The sequence below is a fragment of the Anolis carolinensis genome, chromosome 5 (assembly GCF_035594765.1).
Source record: "Anolis carolinensis isolate JA03-04 chromosome 5, rAnoCar3.1.pri, whole genome shotgun sequence".
NCBI lineage: Eukaryota > Metazoa > Chordata > Lepidosauria > Squamata > Dactyloidae > Anolis > Anolis carolinensis.
Window position 1 is genome coordinate 92,128,254 of NC_085845.1, and position 26,939 is coordinate 92,155,192.

Below are 26,939 nucleotides of genomic sequence, written 5' to 3' on the forward strand. Positions count from 1 at the left end.
AAACAAGTACATCACCTTTCTGAATCCAACCAGCAATCCAAGTTATCTTTTAACACAGGCCCCATCTACATTGCCATCTAAAATTCAGATTATTTATTTTGAACTGGATTATATGGCATTGTAGACTAATATAATCCAGTTCAAAGCAGATAATCTGGATTTATATGGCAGTGTAGATGGGGTTTAAGTCATTTTGATCAGGTCATGTAAGTGTTATTTATTTCTATAATTGTATTTTTACTTTGCTTAATAATGTGTTATTATGTTTGCTATGTAATGTTTGCATTGTTTTTATGATTGGAAACGGCCCTGAGTCCCATCCGGGAGATAGGGCGGTATATAAATAAAGTTATTATTATTATTATTATTATTATTATTATTATTATTATTATTATTATTATTATTATTTTGAATTAAGACGAATCTATCACAGGTTTTTCTTATTAAGATTTGTTCTGAGGGGTTTTGCCTTTGCCTTCTTCTGAGGCAGAGAAAGTGCAACTTGCACAAGGACACCCAATGGCTTTTATGACTGGGTAGGGATTCAAACCCTGGTCTCCCGAGTCATACTAAACCACTAAACCCTACCGGCTCTCACTTTAGTACAGTTAGAGATATATATTTGTGCATATACATGTGTATGAATGGACTAAATTCTGGTCCCAAACATCATGGGTAAATCTACATTAGCTATTTTACTTGCTAGACATAGTCATCTCTGATTAATTTTAGATTAAAACAAAACAAATGCATATCAAAAGCTCCAATGCACCTGCTCCCTTTCACTTAATCAACATCATACAAGCCACAACAGTCTTCTGATAGCTGGAAGCAAGGTTGAAACTAGTATACCAGGTGCCTCCATCTCTGGCTCATCCCTTTAAATGAAACCAAACACCTTTCTGACATCAAAGAATACCTCTTTCAAGTCTTTTAAATGCAACTTGTTATGAAAGAAAATTCACAGCTCAAACTGAACTGAAAAGAAATGCCATAGTTCAATAGTAATGTGGGGAAATCCACATAAAACTATTTATCTTGCAGCACAAGCTGATTCAACCGTATAGTTGAAATGCAACCGATAGACCTTTCACTGTGCTTTCCAACAAAGTGTATTAGAGTCATGTTTCCCCTAGTATATACTCATTACTGAAATTACACAAATGCTATATACAAAACTAATGCAAAACACATCCTCCCTCCCAGTTACAACTCTCTAGTTTATATATCCCTGCTGAAAGCAGCACCAACTCTATGTGTATGTGTCCTCCTCCAAAAGGCATCACTATTCCTTTATACTCTCAAACTGCCAGACATGCAATTCATCAAAGAATAATAATAGTCTGCTGCTTTTCAAATGATCAGCATATAGTTTTAACTAGAAAATCAGGGATTACTTACAAACACATCCATTAGCAGGTGCTCCAGTGTGGCTTCAAAGTCTTCTAGCTTGGCTGCTAATGTCATGGTAAATGCAAATATCAGCCCAGTTCCAGGAACTCAGAAATTACAGAGAGTCCCAATCCAAAAGTAGTAATAGTGGATCAATACAGGAACTCTTTACAGCCTGATTTAGTTGCCAAGTCTTCTCCAATTCATTAGGTTGGACCTCCTAAACCGAAGTATGTTCACGATAGGTTTAGTCCTACTCTGTGCAGAAATAAAATCATAAACAGGAGGCAGAAGCTGTTGCCTTCTTCTCCCTCAAATAACTCCACAGTCAGAAGAACCACACAGCATCTGGGAAGTCCCAGGAGACGGAGAAAGAGACAAAGATTTCGTGAGAGAGTTTCACAGACACACAGGGCCCTTAGAGATGGGATGTGGAATGAAGTGTTTTTAACTGTAGCTGATATTTATAGGAGTAGCAGAATTTTGACTCCAGTCTGTTTCTCTGTTCATTTCTGACCTTTCAACAAACGGCTCAATACACTGGAGTCTATTGTAAAATGGGGGCAGCAAGTCCCACAAAAGCTGGCTATGACCAATGTCAGGCCAATTCACACAGCCACCACATCAATAGCTCTTTGTCAAAGGCCTATCAGACTCTACAGTGTCTCTTTTTACTAGAAGAGAACACAGATGACTGGGGGGTGGGGGTGGACTCAACTCTTAATAGAACCTTAATTTTTCCTAAGCATTTTATTAGCTCCCTTGGCCTGTTTGGAAAAACTGCTAATCCTAAGGCTGAATGATAGTGGAACTACATAAATCATAGCAGTTACAATCCAGGCTGACTTCGAGAGTTCTTGGAGAACGGGAGAAGTCCCAGAAGATTGGAGGAGGGCAAATGTGGTCCCTAACTTCAAGAAGGGAAAAAAGAACGACCCAAACAATTACCGTCCGGTCAGCCTCACATCGATACCAGGCAAGATTCTGGAAAAGATCATTAAGGAAGTGGTCTGCAAACACTTAGAAACAGATGCAGTCATTGCTAATAGTCAACACGGATTTACCAAAAACAAGTCATGCCTGACTAATCTGATCTCTTTTTTCGATAGAGTTACGAGTTGGGTCGATACAGGGAATACCGTGGATGTAGTGTACCTGGATTTCAGTAAGGTCTTTGACAAAGTCCCCCACGACCTTCTGGCAAACAAACTAGTAAAATGTGGGCTAGACAAAACTACGGTTAGGTGTAATTGGCTAAGCGATCAAACCCAAAGGGTGCTCACCAATGCGTCGTCTTCATCATGGAAAGAAGGGACAGGTGGAGTGCCGCAGGGCTCCGTCCTGGGCCCGGTTCTGTTCAACATCTTTATTAATGACTTAGACAAAGGGTTAGAAGGCACGATCATCAAGTTTGCAGATGACACCAAACTGGGAGGGATAGCTAACACTCCAGAAGACAGGAGCAGAATTCAAAATGATCTTGACAGACTAGAGAGATGGGCCGAAACTAACAAAATGAAGTTCAACAGGGACAAATGCAAGATACTTCACTTCGGCAGAAAAAATGGAATGCAAAGATACAGAATGGGGGACGCCTGGCTTGACAGCAGTGTGTGCGAAAAAGACCTTGGAGTCCTCGTGGACAACAAGTTAAACATGAGCCAGCAATGTGATGCGGCAGCTAAAAAAGCCAATAGGATTCTGGCCTGCATCAATAGGGCTATAGCGTCTAGATCCAGGGAAGTCATGCGCCCCCTCTATTCTGCCTTGGTCAGACCACACCTGGAATATTGTGTCCAATTTTGGGCACCGCAGTTGAAGGGAGATGTTGACAAGCTGGAAAGCGTCCAAAGGAGGGCGACTAAAATGATTAAGGGTCTGGAGAACAAGCCCTATGAGGAGCGGCTTAAAGAGCTGGGCATGTTTAGCCTGCAGAAGAGAAGGCTGAGAGGAGACATGATAGCCATGTACAAATACGTGAGGGGAAGTCATAGGGAGGAGGGAGCAAGCTTGTTTTCTGCTGCCCTGCGGACTAGGACACAGAACAATGGCTTCAAACTACAGGAAAGGAGATTCCACCTGAACATCAGGAAGAACTTCCTCACTGTGAGGGCTGTTCGACAGTGGAACTCTCTCCCCCGGGCTGTGGTGGAGGCTCCTTCTTTGGAGGCTTTTAAGCAGAGGCTGGATGGCCATCTGTCGGGGGTGCTTTGAATGCGATTTCCTGCTTCTTAGCGGGGGGTTGGACTGGATGGCCCATGAGATCTCTTCCAACTCTACTATTCTATGATTCTATGATTTGCCTCCTCCTTTTCTGTAACATTAGGTACAATATATTCCACCTTCTGATCTATTACATTTTTTCCATGTTAAAAGGTTGAAATGTCTATCTTAAGGGTAGTTACTGGAATTGCTTTGAGGTAAACCATGGCAGCATTTGTGGTCCTACCCTTTGTCTTCTGCTTCACTCTCCACTGCACTAACCTACTCTTTGATCAAATCCTCTGCAACTGAAAAGTTTCCTCAAATTTGATGTGTGTAACTAAGGGTGCTGTTGCTTGCAGAAAGGCTGGATTTTTGGTATCACGTCTTTTCCAAGCCAAACAAGAGTATTTAACAGGAATGAGCAAAACTAAATATTTGATAATGATGTGTCCTGTAGCCAACAGGAAAACTCAGAGAGAACATAACTACATTTTAATAATCTTAATCTGTGATTTTACTTAGAAGAAAAGCCCAACAATTTTGGTAGAACTAGTTTCATATGTATGTATGTATGTATGTATGTATTTATGTATATATTTATTTATTTTAACATAGTCATATTCCATCATCACCAACCCCAAATTGAGCCAGGTAATAGCATACAAGATGTTTTGTTCAGTTGTTTTCAACAGCCACATATTACTTGTTCAAATGCATTAGACTTAATAATTTCAAACTCAATGTGCCCTGTAGAGGTACTCCTGGTCAGTCGCAAGGCCAAACAGGGTATAGGGTTACAGCCTGTGCTGGATGGGGTCGCACTCCCTCTGAAGGCGCAGGTTCGCAGTTTGGGAGTCCTCCTGGACAGGAACCCCAGGTTTCGGCGGTGGCCAGAAGGGACCTTCTCACAATTCAAACTTGCACAGCAACTGCGCCAACTGCGCCCGTACCATGGGAAGCCTGACCTGGCTACGGTGGTCCACGCTCTTGTTACATCTCGTTTGGACTATTGCAATGTGCTCTACATGGGGTTGCCTTCAAAGACTGTTCAGAAGCTGGAACTAGTCCAATACTCCACAGCCAGGTTACTAACCGGAGCGCTATTCAGGGAGCATACAACTCCACTGATGAAGCAGCTCCACTGGCTGTCTGTTAGCTTCTGGGCACAATTTAAAGTGCTGGCTTTGGACTACAAAACCTTAAACAGCTCTGGTCCAACTTAACTCTCCGAATGTATCTCCCCCTACGAGCCGTCCTGCAGATTAAGATCTTCAAGTGAGGCCCTGTTCTCGGTTCCCACCGCTGTCACAGGTGCGGTTGGTGGAGAAAAGAGACAGGGCTTTTTCGGTGGTGGCTCCATGGCTGTGGAACTCCTTGCCAAGGGAGATTAAGGAAGCCCCCTCACTCATGTCTTTTAGGAAGCAACTGAAGACCTGGATGTGGGCCCAAGCTTTTGGCCAATCCTAGGATATGAGTTGATAGGACCTGATTATTTCTTTGGATTAATAAGAAGTTAAACACGGACTGGCTCTGACTTTTGGCTCAATTCTACTGTCCCTGTTGTGGCTTTTATTGTTTTAATTAGATTTGGATATCAGCTTTTAATTGTGTTCTATGATTGTTTGGTTTTACTACATTTTGTATTATATGTGGCATTTAATTTTGCCATTGTGGGGAAGAAGAGCGGTACATAAATCAAATAAATAAATAAATAAATACTAATGGTACAATACCCTAAATGCTTACATGTTATATCTTGATAAAGGGCTACATCAGTGGGATTAGAGCACCTGCTTTCTATGTGTAAAGGTCCTAGGGCCAGTCCCTGGATTTTGAACATTAAAAGTAGCGAGAGGGGTCTCTGTCCAGGAGAGATGTCATTGATGAAACTCAATGGTCTGTAGCTCAATACCATATATTACCCAACATACATTTTGCATGTATAAAGATACAAGTCTCAATCTACACCTGAAAGAATGTAGAGATGGCTTTTTCTCCCTTTTCAGTTTCCCCATCACAAGAAGGCAGGGTTGTTGTTTTTTTTGCAAAATGTTCTCCAAACATTTTCTCCCTTGTTTCAACTTTCAACTTTCTTCTCCAGTCTCAGTGATATTAAATCTGGGACACTGTGGAAGATGGAACATACTTATTGCTACTGCCAATGGTAGCAAGAACATAAAAATAAATCCTTAAAACAACAACCCAAAATTCCAAAGAAAATCCTTGGGAAGCTTTCAGCTTCAGTGATTTGACTTCTATCTGCTTACTCATTTGCAGTAATTTTGAGAGAAGCGTAAAATAATGTTATTCAGTTCAAGGTGGCTCTGTTAATGTGCATATCATATTAATGCATGTCTAAGCTTTAAAAAGTTACTTCCCCATTTAGGTAATAGTTTTATATGATATATGAGTTCCTACAGTCTCAGCTCATTCTCTTTCTTTGGTTATGAAAATGTAGTGACATAAACAAATGAATTGGAATAAAGACTGGGCAAACAAAATGTTCTGGGTGATTTATAAAGGCAGGTAATCCCAGCAGCTCAGTGGGACATGAAGCTGTAAATTGTGCCTATGTGCTCTTGATTATAGTTGATGTTGTCTTTTCAACCATCCACCATTCTTGGCGGGCAGGGAGCAATGGGTGACTTTTACTAGACAACAGTGTGACAGCCCATTTAGTGTCTGCTGTGATGGATTACTTCAGTAGTAATGAAGGAAGCACAAGATGTTTCCCTGACAGACATTCTCATAGGTGTAGTTCCTTGTATAAAATAATAGATTAGGTCCTCCACTAGCAGGGCCTTTACACAAAAAGGACACGAAGATCCACACTCTGTTTATATTTGGAACAGCTGTCCTTTAACAATGAAAGGCATAATCTCCTCTCTAGCACTGTGGGCTTTAATTTCAAGAAACAATAAGTTTAAAAGCCAATTATGGCAGTCTTCACAATGCACAGTGACATCTGGAAATATGCTATTTTAGCTCGTAACCTGACCTTGCTCTGTAGTAAGCAAGGTTGGGGGTTACTCCAGGGTTTGCAGAAAACTGGACCGTTCTTTGGGTTTGCGGTTGTATGTATCATATTCTATTTGATCCAATACATTGTCCAAATACATTAAAACTATCACCTTACTCTGCACCAGGCATGTAGCTGGGGGGGGGGGGGTTGAGGGGCTTCAGCCCCCCCCCCCCCCCCGAAATTCTCAGGGTGGTCTGTGAGAAGGCCTTACATTTATTGTTTAAACTGCTATGTTTATTCATATCATGATCTGATCACCATGCTCAATATATCCCATATGCATGGGGGTACTGGGATAATGATACAAAAGTTTTGCTAGGGTAGACCCTCTCCCGCTCAGAGTCAGCCCTCCCCCCCGAACCAAAATCCCAGCCCCTCCCGAAACAAAATCCTGGCTACGGGCCTGCTCTGCATCGATTGGTCACGTCTGCTGAGATGGGAATTGATAGTCTATATGATCAACAAGAAGCAGGTAATCACTCCATCCTTTCATTATTGATCACATGGCACCCCGTTATGACAGTGATAACTAGGGAGCTCTTTGCTCAGTCAGGAGAAGTGGCAGCAACACAAAACCAAGGAATGGGCCAGCAGGGCTGATGCTGTTTTGGCTGGATCAGATGGACACAAATAGCATTGCAGGGGATTTCACCCAGTGCATGTGGCCACCAAAGTGGTTAATCCTGTGCCAATTTAGAGCAAATTCCTTCTGAGTGGCCAGTGTGGACACAGCCAAAGACTCTGTGGAACCAGCATCAGAGTAAAGGCAGAGCTCAAGTGAGTTAGAAATGGAACTTCACAGGGCAGACTGATAGGTTGTGGTTAATTCTGACACCACTTGGGAGGTACAGCAATAAAAATCCTGGGTCAAGATGCAACTTTAAGCACATGCAGCAATCATGTCTTCATCTGTTAGTCCTCCAGGCACAATAGTTCTTGGAGAATATTTGCATCAGCTGGCTGTATTAGCCTTCAGGGTGGTATCGAGCAGATTCTCTTCTTTGAGAAGTAGTTTTTTAAAGGGCAAAATTAGATTTAACAATGGGAGATCAATGACAGAATCTTTTACATTTTTAAATAGCTCAAACATAGATGGGGGAAGAGGTGACTGGATTCAATGCACTCACTGGTGAACGAGTCAACACTTTTCCCTAAGACCTCATTTGTTGCATATCCCATGTTTCCCTAGGGAAGGGTTTCACTAGTAAGAGGACAAAGACTCCCAGAGATGAAAAGTTCTGTCATGAACTAAAGGCCTATTTGTCTACACAGGTTTTTTCCTGATTGTTTTCTTAAATCAGGACATTCTTAGAATTGTAGAGTTGGAAGAGACCACATGAGCCATCTAGTCCAACCCCTACCACCAGGAAAAGCATTACCAAAGTGCCTCAAACAGGTGGCCATTCAGCGTCTGTTTAAAAGCCTCCAAAGAAAGAGCCTCCACTACACTCCCAAGGCCTAGAGTTCCACTGTTGAACAGCTCTTATGGCCAAGAAATTCTTCCTAATGTTCATGTGGAGTCTACTTTCCTATGATTTGAACCCATTGCTCTGAGTCCTAGTCTCCAGGTCAGCAGAAAACTCCTCATACGGCATGATCTCCAGACCTTTGATCATTTTAGTCACCCTCTTCTGGACACTCTCTAGCTTGTCAATATCTCTCTTGAATTTTGGTGTCCAGAATTAGACACAGTGTTATTCCAGGTGGGGTCTGACCAAAGTAGAATAGGGGGGACCATTCCTCCCCTTGATTTAATCACTATACTCCTTTTGATGCAGCCCAAATTGTTGGGTCATGTTCAACTTGTTGTCCACTAGGACTCCAAGATCTCTTTCATGTGGACTGTTGTTGAGCCAGGCGTCACCTATCCTGTATCTGTGCGTTTTGTTTTTTTCTGCCCAAGTGAAGTATCCAACATTTCTTCTTGTTGAAATTTATTTTGTTAGTTTTGGTCCAGCTCACTAATTGGTGAGGTCATTTTGAATTCTGATCCTGTCTTATCTTTTAAAAACAAATGGTTTAAAATTGATGTTCTTTTTCTGCTGATTTATTATTTTAGTCTTTTTAGCTTCCTATTGTGATTTTCTCTGACACTTTTCAAAGAAAGAAATAATGTTTCAAAGTTAACAGAATCCCCACTTCTCCCTACAAAAATTCTTACTGGTTGATATGGAGGGGGAAAACTCATTGTCTATTTCAGTCTCCACTGGGAGACCAAAAGAAATAAGTAATTACCAATAAAGAAAACCATTGTCTAAAAGAGTATGTGCATTAATTTTTTATTGTGTCAGGAGCAAATTGAGAATATACTGCAAGTTGCTTCTGGTGTGAGAGAATTAGCTATCTACAAAGATGTTGCCAAGGGGACGCCTGGATGTGTTACCATCCTGTGGGAGGCTTCTCTCATGTTCCTACATGGGAAACTGGGGCTGAGAGGCGGAAGTTCACCTCATCTCATGGATTCGAACCACTGACCTTCAGGTCTTCAGGTCAGCAGTTCAGCTGGCACAAGGGTTTAACTCATTGTGCCACCACGCATGAATGATGTTTTTAAGATGTTTTTTAAATTGTTGATTTTAGCCGGTTCTTGTAAGCCGCTACGAGCCCTAGGGGAGTGGCGGCATATAAGTTTGAAAAATAAATAAATAAAAATAAAATATATTAGTTTTTAAAGGATATCGGTTAGTATCCTTTAAAGACTATCATATAAATTGGAGCCAATGAAATGAATATGCCAATAATAAGAATAAGCGATTAGAACAAGTTGGTGATTCCTTTCTTTTATCAACTTTTAAACTTATTTATTATGAAATGCTTTTGACATGAAATAAAAAATATAAGAATAAGAATATTTCCTACCCATCTCTTCCTATAGATCGAAGCTGGAGCAACAACAGATTAAAATACAAGAGGCTGGACATATAACACGACTGTGAATGTAATTAGTAAAGGAAATATAATTATTTACAGCAACTCTGAAGTAATTCTGTTGCAATAGTTACTGTTTACTTATACATATACTTGCTTCTCATATTCACCTTGCATAGTATTTATTAATTTCATTTGAACTTGCTCATTCCATTATAAAGGCTACTATGAGCGAACAGTTATTGTGTAAATATCTATAAGACGAACATTGGGCCTGAAAAAAGAAACCTCAGGAACTTCTGAGATGTGAGTATAGGAAACTTTTTCTTCATTCATATGTGGTTCCCATGCATTTAAAGTACAAAGGGAGGAGGGAGCAAGCTTGTTTTCTGCTGCCCTGGAGACTAGGACATCGAACAATGGCTTCAAACTACAGGAAAGGAGATTCCACCTGAACATTAGCTCTCTTCACTGTGAGAGCTGTTTGGCAGTGGAACTCTCTGCCCCAGAGTGTGGTGGAGGCTCCTCCTTTGGAGACTTTTAAGCAGAGGCTGGATGACCATCTGTTGGGGCTGCTTTGAATGTGACTTCTTGGCAGGGGGTTGGACTGGATGGCCTGTGAGGTTTCTTCAAACTCTATGATTCTATCTCCCTTGACTCATGCATCATTAATACAAGACACTTAGATATGCAATCAAAATTATTTTTGTCATGCCTACGACATACTGCATATATTTGTACAACTATGCCTGTATTTTACTGTACAGTTAGAAAGCAATTAAAATGAGACATTTCATTGCAATACATAATATCTGAAAACCACACAAGTGCTTCCTTGCAATATTAAACACACAACGGGGAGTTGATAAATACACTACAACCCTTTCTCTATAGGGCCATTGACAGGATAGCATGATACACACTGGCACTGGACATACGGTCTGTTTATTGAATTAAAATCTTATTGGTCAACTAAAGTCATCTCAAGAATTGATGTCCTGTTATGACAGAACAATCAAACAGACATGACCCCCTTTCCTCTTTCTCCATATTAACTGGGAATTAATTTCACAATTTCAGAACTAATTGACAAGGAAAACAGTAAATGAAAAAATATTTCAACTTGTTTTGGTGTTCTAGACTTAAATTTGCAATGGGCTGCTGGCAAAGAAATGGAATAAGTGAGCAGAATGCTCTCCTAAGCCACCTGCTATGAACTTTTTGTTCTCAGAGTCAGGGTTGGATCAAACATGCTCACATTTGCATGAAATATTCCTCAGACTTATATAAAACTAGCACATCAGGATGACACAGGAACCTTGTCCTGTTCTGAATGTGCAGCATATTCAAATGTGATGGTGATATGTGGGGGTATTCTATGCTGATAGTCAAAATTATATAGTGATTTGAGAATTGAATGACAACTCTGGAGGCCACGGTCTGAATCCCTACTTGTCATAGAAACTCATTGTTTGACCTTGAGCAAATCACACTCTCTCAGTCTCAGAGGAAGGCAAATCCTGAGCAGATTTTGCCAAGAAAATCCCAAGATAGAGTTGGCATAAGTCAGAAACAACTTGTATATACATAGTAGTAGTAGCAGCAGCAGCAGCAGCAGTAGTAGTAATGGTCATTGATTAGCTCTTAGGGCAAACCACAATACCAAACCAAACAACAATGCTCGAAAAGACTTGATTACACTCTATGTAGTAAGTTAAAATAAGACACTTACAGCAATACAGTATATAAATATGATAAAACTGAATATATACATCATATTTCCTTATTACCCCTACAATTTACTCTGATCAGCCCCACATATGTGGTTCTCAAACATATTGTTTTGCTTGAAAACACACAAGAAACTCTAAATTGCAAAATCTCTTACTACTTACAATCTGGAATGACACATCCCTCTCAAAGGTTCACCATTAGGAAAGGTGAACAGAAGTATTTTGCTGCTAGTCCGCCAACCTTGGCCGACATATATAAACTTGGGGTGGAAAATATTCGGCCACAGCTTTTGTTATGCCTTACAATTAACTATGTTGGTTGGGCATTATTGGGATAGACAAAACCATCTGGAATTGGTTTAAAACCTCTGGACAAAGATACGCCACCCCTGACACAACTAGCTTCCCCAAACTGGGGATATTTAAGGGCATCAACACATTTAATTCTTATTATTTATGTTTAGAATAAATGACTTTTTAACATATTATAGAAAGAGACAGAGACTAGAAGCAGGTTAACACTTTCAAGGTTCTCCATATGATCATGTATCAGATTACTTAATGATGTATGCTAACTGAACAAGTTGCAATCATATGACAGGACATACTGCTTGATTCACAATACAGTTTCTGCATGTATTCATTAAGGCATGTATGAAGAAATTCATTGATATTAACTGGTTACATGAGTACTAGGCAACTCTCACTCTTTTGGTACAAGTTTTTTAAAAAGTTTTTTTTACTTCTTTTTCTAATAACGATTTGCTTCAAATCAATAGCCCTACGCAGTTTCTGTTGCAGTTTGATACACACACACACACACACACACAGGTTTGTTACGATTAAGCACATGGGTTGGATGCATTCTGCTATGTTCATGAGGTCAAGTCTTTGCTGATTTTTCAAGTAAATTGAGTAGTGTGGCAGAAAGAAAAGAAACCATAAGTTTGCAGGTTGACTCGATTGCCAATATATAGTATTTAATTGTGGGTCATTGACTCTGGTCACACACAATAAACTGTTTCTGTCAATATGCAGCTCCATCCCAGAAACAAGAATATCTAATCAGAACTCTGTTTACATAAAACATTTTTGGTCTCCTAGGCAGGTGTTACTGCAAAATGCAATTGTGGATGTCACCATTAGGGATGCATTGTACTTTATAAATAAAAAGCCTTCCTAAAGGAGTCACATGTCATAATCTTCTCTAAATTTATGAGTTATTGTCTCTTGATCTCAATATTGCTAAACCATTGCAGAGCATGTCACTGATCTCCACTATATTCTCTTTTATTCTCAGACAGACCTGCTGTGAATCAGCAGGAGGAGGCTTTACATCTCACTATGTTGACAATGTTTACTTGAGAGATCACAACTCATGACATCTCTCAGATGTTCAAGAGAAAATCGCTGCCTTCCAGTCTATTATTCAGACTGATGGCAGCTCTCTCTCTAGCCTTCCCCCACCTTCTTTCTAAGACTCAAACTGCATTGCTCTGTCACGCCTTCATCCAATGAGACATAAGAGTCACATCTGGGAGATACAGCCCAATTGCTCTGCTGTAACAAGACAATCTCTATCTACAGATGGCCATGTGGAAATATTTTGAACTTGGAGATTTTGAGAAAACACAAGCAGCACTTTGAGCATGGAAGACCATCTTTTCTGTCATGGTTTTAAAAGTAATATTTCCTAGATTTTGTGTGTATTTGTGTGTATGTGTGTGTGTGTGTGTGTGGGGGGGGAGATTATGAAAGGTTAGTTCACTATTTATAATTTCTTTAGTTTATTGTACAAGCCCAAGGCCATGACAAATAGGTACAGGGTGCTCAAAATAATACCCTAAAAGCAAACAGAAAACAAACAAAAGCTATTTACCAAGTGAATGTGAGCATTACTGATATTATATTATTTATCTGGAATATTTGTATGCCGAAAAGCTGAAGTTATAAGGGAAGCTAACAAGTAGTTTTGCAAAATGGCCCTAACAGATTGCACAATATATTTACAAGTATTAAATATTAAGTTATATAATGTTTGTTTAGTGTGGAATTAAAGATGGGTGACTGAAAGTAAAATGTCAATTTGGTTTTATATTGCTGCCAGAATTCAGGATTACCTTATCTGGTTAACAAATTTGACTAGTTTTATTCTTCTGAGCTGCATTTCCCTGAAAGGTTCTTCTCTGGCTTGGAATGTTAAATAAGACTGAATATATAAAGATTTTTAGATGGAAAATCTCAATCCATTGGCCTTGCTGGCTAAATATTTCTGATGGAAAAGTAAATAACTTCACCAAGGTCACTTTCATGGGCATATGCACACAAGTCTGTTAATATTAACCAATTACTCTCCACAAATGCCATGAACAAAAACTATTTTATTTTAATCTGTTTTGGTCAGTAAATTTTCTTGACTGATTATAGAACACCTTTCTGTTGGGGTCCACAACAAATGGCCTTCATGAAACTCCCCTATATAACTGAAAAGGGTCTTGTGTTGTCCCTGGAAGAACTGCAGGTCACTTCCTATGACTCTGTGTGTGTGTGCATGCATGCGTGCGTGTGTAGGGAGATTTCTGTACATAGCATTTAGAATGGTCCACAAAAACCATGATCAATGCACCACAACATGAGCCTGCACACAAGTGGTCTGCTATGTGCAGGAAGCCAATGCAAACAGTGAGTTGAAATAGCCACCACATGCTGAGATGTTCATATGAATTAATTGTGAAGCTAAGATCAATGATGAGGGAAAGCTGAATTGTACGGGGATCAAGTCCTAGAATAACTATGCATTTTACATCAACGGAAGCTGATCCATTTCTGGCACAAAGTAGGGCTGTCCAGATGTATGTGTGAGGTTTCTTCTACAGTATAGCTATAACCTGCACACAAGAGCCAAATGGATAAGAGCATGAAATTAGATTTTTAAGCCTTAACAACTCCAAACAAATGTGCTTCCTTTTTAATTACAAATAAAGTCCCAGTTGCCTTTTCTCCCTCCCGGCTTACTGATTTGCTCGGTCATTCAGAGTTCAGCAGGTTGGTTATTACATGTTGATAAGCTACTTTCAAGTCTTTCTTCTACCCTGTATCCCATGTGAAAATTCTTTGCCATCTGTTTTTGCATATTCATATGCCTAAATGCATATATTTGCACCCAGACTTTTCCATCAGGAATGTGCTCAGAAAATAAATCAGTTCAGAACCTATGTTAGTACTTCATATAGAGGCAGAGCTTCAGATTGACATAATTCTTGAGTTAGATTCTGAAATGGAGCCTTGTTTTCATTGAGCTTCCGAATCACCGACTATAATTTGGAAATAAATGCTATACTCTTTTTGGTAAGCATAATTGAATGAAATGTGCTATCATCATAACCATTTTGGGAGGAATGGAGACACAGTGGTGCTTGCACAAGAATCCTTTAGCAACTGGTGTTTTTTTTTGAGAGACAGGGGTAGGACATTTTAAAAATCTTTAAGTAGAAATGTTTGAAAACTGCAGGTGAAAAACATGGCCCATCAAGTTTCAGATAAATAGATGCCAAGAAGTGTCTAATAGCCACATTTAAAATTGATTTTGAGAGGGAGAGGGAGTAGCTTGCCATCTCTAGTTTTGCCATAGTTTTGCCATGTTCCTGTTTTATCCTTGACACAATAGATTTTTTTCAAGTATAAGTGCACACAAAGGGAGAGCATAAGCACAATGTTTTGGAACTGGACTGGAAAAAGGAAAGGTCATACAAAAACCAAACAAACAAACAAACCAGTAATACTTTCCATACCACCGTGATGATTTTAGGAGAGTCAGCTATCAATGTACATTGAGCAACAATATCATAGTTTGTAATATGATTCTTCATTCTTTTTCTTAAATGTCATGACCAGAGAGATTTTGGATAAAGCCAGCCTTTAGCCAGTAGCTATAAGTATTAGTGAAAAGCTCTGGCATACTTCCTCTTTCTCTGTTTTACCTGTAAGCTATCCTTTTTATGGATAGTTTACAGTTTGGATGTTCAAAATATATCAAATTCAGGATTACAAAAACCTGACTATCTTTGCTTTTATCAAAAGTTCAAACACTTCAAACGTATGTTGCTTCCCCCCCCCCCCCCCCCCGAAGTTTGGCCTTGCCTAGAGTGGACACATGTTCCTACTATCTATTTTGTGTAGGGCTTGGTTGGGGATCCTAATTCTAGGCTCAACTTGCTTTTAGTCCTATTCTTCCCAGTCTAAAAATGAACAGGAAACAGAGAGAAGGCACCCTTTAAGATAAATGAAAATAAACATTTTGTACAGAGATCAAAACTGCCAAATGCATCCAGTTTCACTCAGCTAACATATACCTCTTGCTCAATATCAGCTATCCCAGTGATGATGTCAGAACATGCACAATCAACTATTATGTTGATTCATTTTTCTTGTGTGTTGCATGTTAAAATGCTAACTTATTTATGTTAGCATGAACATTTGTGGATCTCCATCCACTTCTTCAGATGCATTGGTGGAGTGCAATATTCAAGCCACAGATATTTAAGCACAGTGATATAGTTATTACTCCTCGGTACTAGTGTCGAGGCTCCCAATTACAATATAACTAGAAATCTACCGACTCCTGAAAAATCCTGGAAATAAGAGAAAACAGCTGCCTGGGTGAAAGACAAGTCAGAAATACCTCTTTAAAGATGGTACCTTTTACTATGGGTTATGGTTCTTACTTTGATGGTATTGAGTACTAGCTGCTGCTGCTTCCATACAGATGTTCCAGTAAACATGGAATAAGAAAGGTCAGCTCAATTAACATCTGGTGTTCAACACATCAATTTGTCAATCAACACAAAGCAGTGCAACCACCGTAGATAACTGACAGCTGGAAGTATCATTAGCTGCAAATGCAAAATCTCTAACCACAGATTCAACCAAAATTAACACCTTTGTTATTTGTGAAGACCAATCCCCAAAACTAGGAGCTGCAATACAGTGTCACACCAGGATGCAATGCAAGCATTACAGAGTATTAGAATAAAGACAAAAGGTGGGGAAATACCCAAATATTTTTATCCACAAAAAAGTCTTAAACTGTCAGAGCCTGCATGCATAATAATGTGTAAGCATCTGAATGTTTTTGCTTTTGAAATCATATTATAAAAAGGACAAACGGACACACACTATTTTTTCTCTCCCTCTTCCCTACCATCTAGGTTTGTTCCTTGATCTTTAATCCATGAAAAAGTGATAAGGAAAGAAGACTACAAGGCCATATGATTTTTCCTGCAAATAGAATGGTATTACATATTAGCTCTGGCTCTAGTGGATTTTGCTGCACCACTCTAAATCAATTGCTTAGTTATTCCTAGGCCCAAGGAATGGATTCCCTGCTCCAATCTAGGAGTCACAACAATGAGTGGGCAAGTGTGAAAACTGAGATGAAGTGACAGGAAACACAGGGGAAACAGCTTTAAAATTAAGTACTTTAAATGTAGCAGTCACAAAGAGAAGCTTTGGCAATAGTTACCATCAGACACCAGTAGTGATGTGACATGAATCAACAGCAGCACTGATCAAAGGAAGCATCTAATAAGCAATGGAAAGAAAAGGGTAACTGGGTGAGTGGAAAGCTGCATACTGTACAAAGTGCAAAGGTGTCACAGGAGAGAAAGAGATGGGAAGCTGGGAATAGAGATGGAAAGAAAGGGCAGATCCACCACTGTGAATCAGCCTTTGCTTAGATTGTGGTCCAAATAATGTAACCAGGAAGGAGCTGATGTGTTCTGTAAAGGGAAACGTTTCACTGGCTCCTTCTTAAATCAATATTCTGGCAGCATCAAGGTGTTTCTGTCTGCATGAATAGATCACATTTTGAGGACAAGATGTTTGTAGTTCAAGTTTGCTCACAATATATTCAATCAGCTGGAACTGGAAAATGCATTTTCGGACAGATGAAACAAAATTTTCCTTCATTATCTCTAAAATCTAAATCAATGCATAAATACATACAGAATCAGAGTTATTGCTATGCATGCTAGAGCTTTTCTGCATGATCAGTTTTTCATGCATGAAAACAAGAGGCAGCTGTATCTGGATATAGATAATGAATGTTCAATCAGGATGGTATCTATCACATCTCCATACACTCAAAATCTGCCTTCATTTGTTATGATTTCAGAAACATCCAGAGTGACCACTGATTTTTGCTCTAGAGATACATGAGTTTGGAAAAAAAATACTAAAATGCTTTGGGACTCATCCATAAGATTGCTCACACATCACTGCAAAACCTATAGCAAGCAGCTAATTAGAAAAGGCAGATTATAGTTCTAAAGAATAGTAAAAATAACCTCTTTCACAGTAGAGGGAGGAAGTAGAAAATGTACAACCAAAACATGTGAATATATTTTGATACACATTTTTTCTTTTGGGAAGGAGGGGGAGTCCAGTCTTTTCCATTTCATTCAGATTTTGGGAATACAGATCTTGGCTGCTGGTTCATAATTTAAGACAAGAAATACAAAAATAAAGTGTGCTATTAAACATCATGGAAATGGAGAACAGGCAATGACATTTCAAGATTGAAAAACTTGTAAGAGCTTTAAGAACGAGTTTAGATAGCAAATAGTAGTGCAAACAATACTCACAAAGTATTTTCTGCAGCCATTGAGGAGAAGACCCTGTAAGGACTTGGTCTTTAATGGAAACTGTTTTTTTTAAAAAAAAAAAATTGGATAACATATGTAGGTGAGAAAGACCTCAGGCATTAGCTGAATTACTGCGTCAATTGAGTGTGGAGTGAAAAGTGTGTGCTAAGGCACCATCAATTAGTTGTTGAGGTGCTGAGCACATTTCTTCTGTAGGAACATATCAGTTATCGTCTTATGTAATGTTGTAATAAGTAGATCTGAGAGAATTATGCCACAGTAAAGAAAGCACCAATCGTTTTCAAGCATGAGGTTACAACTAGCTTCAGGAGACAATATTATCTGGTACAAATAAAATGCCTTAAGGGCACCTCATTGGGGAAGACTTTTATATAATGACTATATGGGATGGGGAATGAAAGGGAAAAAAAATGATGACCAAAAATATACAAAATACCAGATCAGAAGTTTAAAACAAATATGATACAGGTTTGGAATACAATGAACTACATACAACACATGTGCCTCTTAGACCTATGTGTTTCGTGTTTCAAGCTGTTCATTTTCACCTTGCCAGCCTCATGATGAAAGGGAAAAACAAAGTCATATTCCAAGCTTCACTGGGCAGACCTATTTTACAGTTAACATCTTCTTGGGCACAGAGACCAAGTAGTGTTTGAAAAATAAATTGGGTCACAAACCTAGAAATCAGGTCAAGCAAGTCTATTTTCAGTGCTTGACCTGCATCTAAGGTTCATTTCAACATAGCCCAGCATAAACTTTACTTTATCAGCCAGAATGACAGGTTTGTGAAACCTGCCTTTAGTCATGGAAAGAAAACCACATCAAAAGGCCTCAGCAGGCAGAGTTATGAGGGAAAAAAACATTCAGGGAAAGTAATAGCCCATCCTCTGGAAGTTACAGTCCTCCAAAGCATTTTACTAAGTCACTTAAAGGTGCCTGCTGATTTTGCTTGGGTTCTTATGGTTAAGTAAGCAAGGGTGAAATGTTTATGAGAAAGTCAGTAATTATTATGTTATTATGTTTATTTATACCCCACTTTTTTTGTCCACAAAGAGACTCAAAGAATAAGTTATTGTCCATCATGGGACAATATTGTCCATCATGTGGAAAAGAGAGGCAATCTGAACAACATCATTTCTAAGGCTGCAATTCTGTCACACATCTTCAGAGTTGTGTATAGATCTCAGATGTTAGATCAATATAAATAACTTGTTTATATTTTAAAGGGATTTTAGGTTCAAGAGACATACATGAAGTGATTTTCTAGGTTCCAGCATTGAGCCTTCCATGTCTTCTGGTGAACTTCTGTAAAGATGTCATCCTATGAGGGTGGGGGGAGCGTCCTATTACTGTGGTGTGATGTTCTGATGCGTTAGAAAGCAAATCACATCATTTCTCAGATCCCACCATACATTGTTGTGTCTTACCCTTTCTCTTGAAATCACCCATTTTCAGATTTCTCACATAAGCGAGTGCAGTTCCCACTCACTCCCTTTTTTAAAAAATGAAAGAAAACCTTGAAAAAACTTCGGGGATACTTGCCTTTCCCCTCCAATCCCACTACTCCCGCGTACACCCAAAGCACTATTCTTAAACCAGACACCACTTTGGGGATACTAGTTATTAAGGCAGATCCCATTGCTTTCTATTGGCTCTTCTTCTCTTCCTTCCAGTCCCACTACTCCTGAGGAGACAAGAGGCTTCATTCTAACCTCATGGGCTCTCCCTCCAAATGTTTCTATCCCCAAGGAGACAAGAGACATAATTCTAACACCATTTCTCTATGGGCCCTTCTGCTTTCCCTCGCATTTTTTTTAATAAATTGCTAACTCTCATTTTTTAAAAAAAGAAATGTTCAACTACAGTGGCAGGCCACTCTACATGATAAAAAATTTGGATGATCATCTACTATTTCAAGAATGTGGACCCTGAGGATATTTCCTTTATAAATGGACTAAACTCACCAAACAAGAGAAGAACATTTCATTATTTGCAGTTACCAGAAATAATTTTTTTTAAAATCAAGTTTTATAGATTACAAAAATGATGAATCTGGCAGAAATGGAAAAAGTAATCAGGTTTATAACAAACCCTCCCAAGGTTAGAAACAATCAAAAGTAACATTGCAAACTTCTGAAGTAGAACAATTTCAACTGAATACATATATTGTGCAAGGATCAGGTGGCTGGCTTTTTGAGAGGATATAGGGGCATCACTGCTTTGTAGGAGACTGCCATAGGAATGCCCATTCACCAAAGTCATCCAAATTATTTTATGCAGGTGATCCCATCAGTTTTTTTTTACCATTTCCTTCTGACCCAGAGCTCAGAAAATGATTCCTCCCTGTCTTCTGTCCCCCTTTTCTGAACACTTTCAACACATTTCTTTAACAAAGCACCATGGACAGAGACAGGAAGTCTCCTTGCCTCATGTAATGGCCTCTGTTGTACTTTGTTTTAAAAAATGGACTACAGTATTCCCTCACTACTTCGCGGTTTGTTTTTTTGCGGATTTACTGTTTTGTGGTTTTTCAATAAACTCTAAAATAAAATTATAAATCATAAAAAATTACAATTTACAGCCTAAGGAAGGGAGGAAGGAGAAGCCAAAGGGAGAGAAAAGGAACCCAAGCGGCAACGGGAGGAGAAGGAGCCAATTTATCAACACACGATTGGTTGATAAAGACGTAAAATAGTGTATAACTACTAAAATAATGTATAAATATATAGCGTTCCTACTTTGTGGTTTTTCACTTATTGCGGGTGGTCCAGGAACCTAACCCCAGCGATAAGTGAGAGAACACTGTACAATTGTTTAGAAATTTGGGGGGGGGGGGAGGAGCATGGAATAATGTCCCAAGTCTAGCATAGAATTCCTAAGTGTGGAGAGGATATCTTTTAAGGATAGCTCTTGATTCATGTACTTTTGATGTTTGGGTTACACTGGGTCCTGGGTGAGAGTGTATTAGGGAGCAGGTTCATTCAGGTATTAGGTTCATTGAAGGAGAAGATGCACAGATAGGTTCTCTTTCAACGAGGATAATTTAGATTATGAAGGTTCCTAGAAATATAGTTTGAAATCTAATAATGAGTAGAGGAATCCCATATTCACAGTGTGCCAAGACTAATGAGGTCATACTATATAACAAGTGGGAATGGGATTATTGGTGTATTTAGTTAATGTTTTCTAGGTACCTACTTTAAAAGTGAATATTTAAGGGTATTTTAAGAAGTATCTTGACATGATTTTTTGTTTTGTTTTATGTCATTCTTGTAACTTACGTTGTTTTTAAAGAAATGGAACATTAACACCACTGAACGAACAACACAGGTTACTTTTCAAACTCTGGTTAATGATAATGATTTGACTAACAGATACTGTAATGTTATGCAAGAACTGCTTAAAAGTAACTTTCCAAGCTCTAAAGACAAAGAAATACCAGGATCAAATTGCTTATTGCCACCCTCGTATGCAAGATGATCCTACTGTTATCTCCACTGTATCAGTCCCATTGGGACACCCACTATTATCCATTGCCAGGCATCCCTATAGGTAGGCATTCTAGTCTCTTTATGTTCCTCACAATCACTGTGCTCGGAGAACATCATATACAAAAGAGTCATATCAATTGAAGGAGAACTCCAATGGCACAGCACTGGAGGTTGTGCACTGTAATAGCTCATGAGTCACACCATATCTTATGCTATGTTGTGGTGACATGGAAACAGGGATGGGATTTCTTTGCACTGTGCCTAGAGTTGTTTTAGAGTTGAGCTATTAATGGGGGTGTGATAATAAATTCCAAGTACAGGTTGAGGTTTAAGTCTACTTCTTCCCTCATCTACACACAATGGCTTCTCATTTCAGCAAGTCTACTTTTGCAGCTGAGCTGATTCCATGCACGTATTTTGTATAGCTGTAGCTTATTGTGTGTTCTGCATAGAAGGGTGTCTATGGAATGCTTCTTCAATACACAATTGTTCCTTTAGTCAAGTAAATTATAGAAGTTGGGCAACTTTACAGCATAAAGCAATTATAAAAAGGGGGAAAAGGGTGACAGAAGAGGAAATATTCTCTAGTTAATAAAATAGAGAATAATTTTGGCACTTTTGTTCTAGGCGTCTAATTCAAAAGCTGCTATAATAGAACTGAAGTGTCATATTTATTGTTACATTGTTATTTTGGTCCCTGTGTTGACAACCTTAGATTATTAATTCAAACTTCTTAGTCATGGAGCAGTACAATATTCATGGTGACTGATCTTAGAGGCGTTTGATGATGCAGTCATCATTTAGACTGTACAGCAGATGAAGAAAAGTAGGCTGAAAGTAGTTGAGTCACATAATTCTCTCACATGGAAGTTTGCAAAGTAAGGGTTGCCTATTGCTTACCCTGCCCTGCCTCTATGGAGAACCCTCCATCTCAGACTTTTCAAATCAGAATCCTCTTAATGCAAAAAGTGTGTATGCATTAATTGATGTCTTTGCACAACATACACATGTTTCTACATCCCCAGCCTACTGAACACAACCACTGCTTGCATCTTCAAGATAGGAAAAAAGGACAACCCAACCATCCGGTCAGCCTCAGGCCGATACCAGGCAAGATTCTGGAAAAGATTGTTAAGGAAGTGGTCGACAAACACTTAGAAATGAATGCAGTCATCGCTAATAGTCAACACGGATTTATCAAAAACAAGTCATGCCAGACTAATCTGATCTCTTTTTCTGATAGAGTTACAAGCTGGGTAGATGCAGGAACACCGTGGATGTAGCGTATCTGGATTTCAGTAAGGCCTTCGACAAGGTCTCCCATGAACTTCTGGCAAACAAACTAGTCAAATGTGGGCTAGGCATAGTTGCAGTTAGGTGGATCTGCAATTGGTTAAGTGAACAAAGCCAAAGAGTGCTCACGAGTGCTTCTTCTTCATCCTGGAAAGAAGTGATGAGTGGAGTGATGCAGGATTCCGTGCTGGGCCTGGTTCTGTTTAACATCTTTATTAATGACTTAGATGAAGGGCTAGAAGGCACGATCATCAAGTTTGCAGACGACACCAAACTGGGAGGGATAGCTAATACTCCAGAAGACAGAAGTAGAATTCAAAATGATCCTAACAGATTAGAGAGATGGGCCGAAACTAACAAAATGAAGTTCAACAGGGACAAATGCAAGATATTCCACTTAGGCAGAAAAAATGAGATGCAAAGATACAGAATGGGGAGACGCCTGGCTCGACAGCAGTACGTGTGAAAAAGATTTGGAGTTCTCATGGACCACAAGTTAAACATAAGCCAACAATGTGATGTGACAGCAAAAAAAAGCCAATGGGATTTTGGCCTGCATAAATAGGAGTATAGTGTCTAGATCCAGAAAGTCATTCTACCCCTCTATTCTGGTCAGACCACACCTGGAATACGGTGTCCAATTCTGGGCACTGCAATTGAAGGGAGATGTTGACAAGCTGGAATGTGTTCAGAAGAAGGCGACTAAAATGATCAAGGGTCTGGAGAACAAGCCCTATGAGGAGCAGCTTAAAGAAATGGGCATGTTTAACCTGCAGAAGAGAAGGCTGAGAGGATACATTATTAGTCATGTATAAATATGTGAGGGGAAGTCATAGGGAGGAGGGAGCAAGCTTGTTTTCTGCTGTCCTGGAGACTAGGACGTGGAACAATGGCTTTAAACTACAGGAATGAAAATTCTACCTGAACATTAGGAAGAACTTCCTCAGCAGTAGAACTCCCTCCCCCAGAGTGTGGTGGAGGCTCCTTTTTTTGGAGGCTTTTAAGCAGAGGCTGGATGGCCATCTGTCGAGGGTGCTTTGAATGCGATTTTCCTGTTTCTTGGCATGGGGTTGGACTGGATGGCCCATAAAGTCTCTTCCAACTCTATGATTCAGAAAAGTTAATGTAACACAGATGAATCCACATGCATTAAATGGTCAGTGTAGACTTATAATGCAGCTTACCTGCACTGAACTGCATTATATGAGTCTACACAATGACACATGACATTGTAGGTGAGGCCACAAACTGAACTCATTTGTGTTGTCGAAGGCTTTCATGGCCAGAATCACAGGGTTGTTGTATGTCTTTCGGGCTGTGTGGCCATGTTCCAGAAGCATTCTCTCCTGACGTTTCGCCCACATCTATGGCAGGCATCCTCAGAGGTTGTGAGGTATGGATAAACTAAGTCAGGAAAGGAAAGAATATATATCTGTGTAGAGTCCAAGGTGTGGCAAGAGTTCTTTGTCACTGGGAGCCAGCATTAATGTTTCAGTTAATCACCCTAATTGGCACTGGAAATGTTTTGTCCCTTGCCTGGGGGCATCCTTTGTTCAGTCAAGTCCTCATTGTGTTGGTTCCCATCTACTGTTTTGATTTTGGAGTTTTGTAATACTGGTAGCCAGATTTTGTTCATTTTCATGGTTTCTTCCTTTCTGTTGAAGTTGTCCACATGCTTGTGGATTTCAATGGCTTCTCTGTGTAGTCTGACATGATAGTTGTTAGAATGGTCCAGCATTTTTGTGTTCTCAAATAGTATTCTGTGTCCAGGCTGGTTCATCAAATGCTCTGCTATGGCTGATTTCTCTGGTTGAATTAGTCTGCAGTGCCTTTCATGTTCTTTGACTCTTGTTTGGGCGCTGCGTTTGGTGGTCCCTATGTAGACTTGTCCACAGCTGCATGGTATCCGGTAGACTCCTGCAGAAGAGAGAGGATCCCTCTTGTCCTTCGCTGACCGTAGCATTTGTTGGATTTTCTTCGTGGGTCTGTAGATAGTTTGTAGGTTGTGCTTCTTCATCAGCTTCCCTATGCGGTCAGTAGTTCCCTTGATGTATGGTAAGAACACCTTTCCTCTGGGTGGATCTTTGTCTTGACTCTCATGGCTTGTTCTTGGCCTTGCAGCTCTTCTGATGTCTGTGGTGGAGTATCCATTGGCCTGTAGAGCCCAGTTTAGGTGGTTGAGTTCACCTTGGAGGAGGTGAGGTTCGCAGATTCTTTGTGCACGGTCTGTCAGGGCTTTGATTGTGCTCCTTTTTTGACTTGGGTGATGGTTGGAGTTTTTATGAAGGTATCTATCTGTATGTGTAGGTTTTCTGTAAACTGTGTGGCCCAATTGTTGATTGGGTTTGCGGATGACCAGAACATCTAGAAATGGCAGTTTTCCTTCCTTTTCTTTTTCCATGGTGAATTGGATGTTTGGGTGGATGCTGTTAAGATGGTCCAGGAACTTGCTGAGTTCTTCCTCTCCATGGCTCCAAATTGTGAAGGTGTCATCTGCGTATCTGAACCAAACAGTTGGCTTTTTTGGTGCTGTTTCTAGGGCCTGTTTTTCAAAGTATTCCATATAGAAATTTGCTACTACTGGGCTGAGAGGGCTCCCCATGGCCACTCCATCCTTCTGTTCATAGAATCCAGTGTCCCACTGAAAGTAGCTAGTGGTGAGGCAATGGTGAAACAGGGCTGTGATGTCTTCTGGGAAGTTTTGTTTGATTAGTGTGAGGGTGTCAGCTACTGGGACTTTGGTAAAAAGGGACACCACATCAAAGCTGATCAGGATGTCCTTGGTGCTTAGATTGAGGTTGCTGATCTTTTCTATAAAGTGTGTAGAGTCCTTGATATAATGTGCAGTGAGCCCAATGTGGGTTTGTAGCTGTGTAGCCAGAAATTTTGCCAGGTTGTAAGTCGGCGATCCAATGGCACTTACAATGGGTCTGAGTGGGATGGAGTCCTTGTGGATTTTGGGGAGTCCGTAAAGCCCAATCTAAGCACCAAGGACATCCTGATCAGCTTTGATGTGGTGTCCCTTTTTACCAAAGTCCCAGTAGCTGACACCCTCACACTAATCAAACAAAACTTCCCAGAAGACATCACAGCCCTGTTTCACCATTGCCTCACCACTAGCTACTTTCAGTGGGACACTGGATTCTATGAACAGAAGGATGGAGTGGCCATGGGGAGCCCTCTCAGCCCAGTAGTAGCAAATTTCTATATGGAATACTTTGAAAAACAGGCCCTAGAAACAGCACCAAAAAAGCCAACTGTTTGGTTCAGATACGTAGATGACACCTTCACAATTTGGAGCCATGGAGAGGAAGAACTCAGCAAGTTCCTGGACCATCTTAACAGCATCCACCCAAACATCCAATTCACCATGGAAAAAGAAAAGGAAGGAAAACTGCCATTTCTAGATGTTCTGGTCATCCGCAAACCCAATCAACAATTGGGCCACACAGTTTACAGAAAACCTACACATACAGATAGATACCTTCATAAAAACTCCAACCATCACCCAAGTCAAAAAAGGAGCACAATCAAAGCCCTGACAGACCGTGCACAAAGAATCTGCGAACCTCACCTCCTCCAAGGTGAACTCAACCACCTAAACTGGGCTCTACAGGCCAATGGATACTCCACCACAGACATCAGAAGAGCTGCAAGGCCAAGAACAAGCCATGAGAGTCAAGACAAAGATCCACCCAGAGGAAAGGTGTTCTTACCATACATCAAGGGAACTACTGACCGCATAGGGAAGCTGATGAAGAAGCACAACCTACAAACTATCTACAGACCCACGAAGAAAATCCAACAAATGCTACGGTCAGCGAAGGACAAGAGGGATCCTCTCTCTTCTGCAGGAGTCTACCGGATACCATGCAGCTGTGGACAAGTCTACATAGGGACCACCAAACGCAGCGCCCAAACAAGAGTCAAAGAACATGAAAGGCACTGCAGACTAATTCAACCAGAGAAATCAGCCATAGCAGAGCATTTGATGAACCAGCCTGGACACAGAATACTATTTGAGAACACAAAAATGCTGGACCATTCTAACAACTATAATGTCAGACTACACAGAGAAGCCATTGAAATCCACAAGCATGTGGACAACTTCAACAGAAAGGAAGAAACCATGAAAATGAACAAAATCTGGCTACCAGTATTACAAAACTCCAAAATCAAAACAGTAGATGGGAACCAACACAATGAGGACTTGACTGAACAAAGGATGCCCCCAGGCAAGGGACAAAACATTTCCAGTGCCAATTAGGGT

General features: G+C 40.0%; 1 protein-coding gene across 6 annotated transcripts in view; it reads right to left on the reverse strand.

Moving 5' to 3' along the window:
- The window catches only part of frmd4a (FERM domain containing 4A), a 485,341-nt gene that overhangs the window by 311,073 nt on the left and 147,329 nt on the right, over positions 1-26,939 (reverse strand). The window contains exon 1 of one of the 6 annotated variants that reach the window (XM_062983556.1): positions 1,402-1,614. The exons of the other annotated variants lie outside the window; for them this stretch is intronic. Coding sequence (XP_062839626.1) covers positions 1,402-1,467 — 66 coding nt within the window. The 5' untranslated portion in view covers positions 1,468-1,614. Of the gene's footprint in view, positions 1-1,401; positions 1,615-26,939 lie in introns of those variants that run through there. 6 annotated transcript variants of the gene reach the window in all.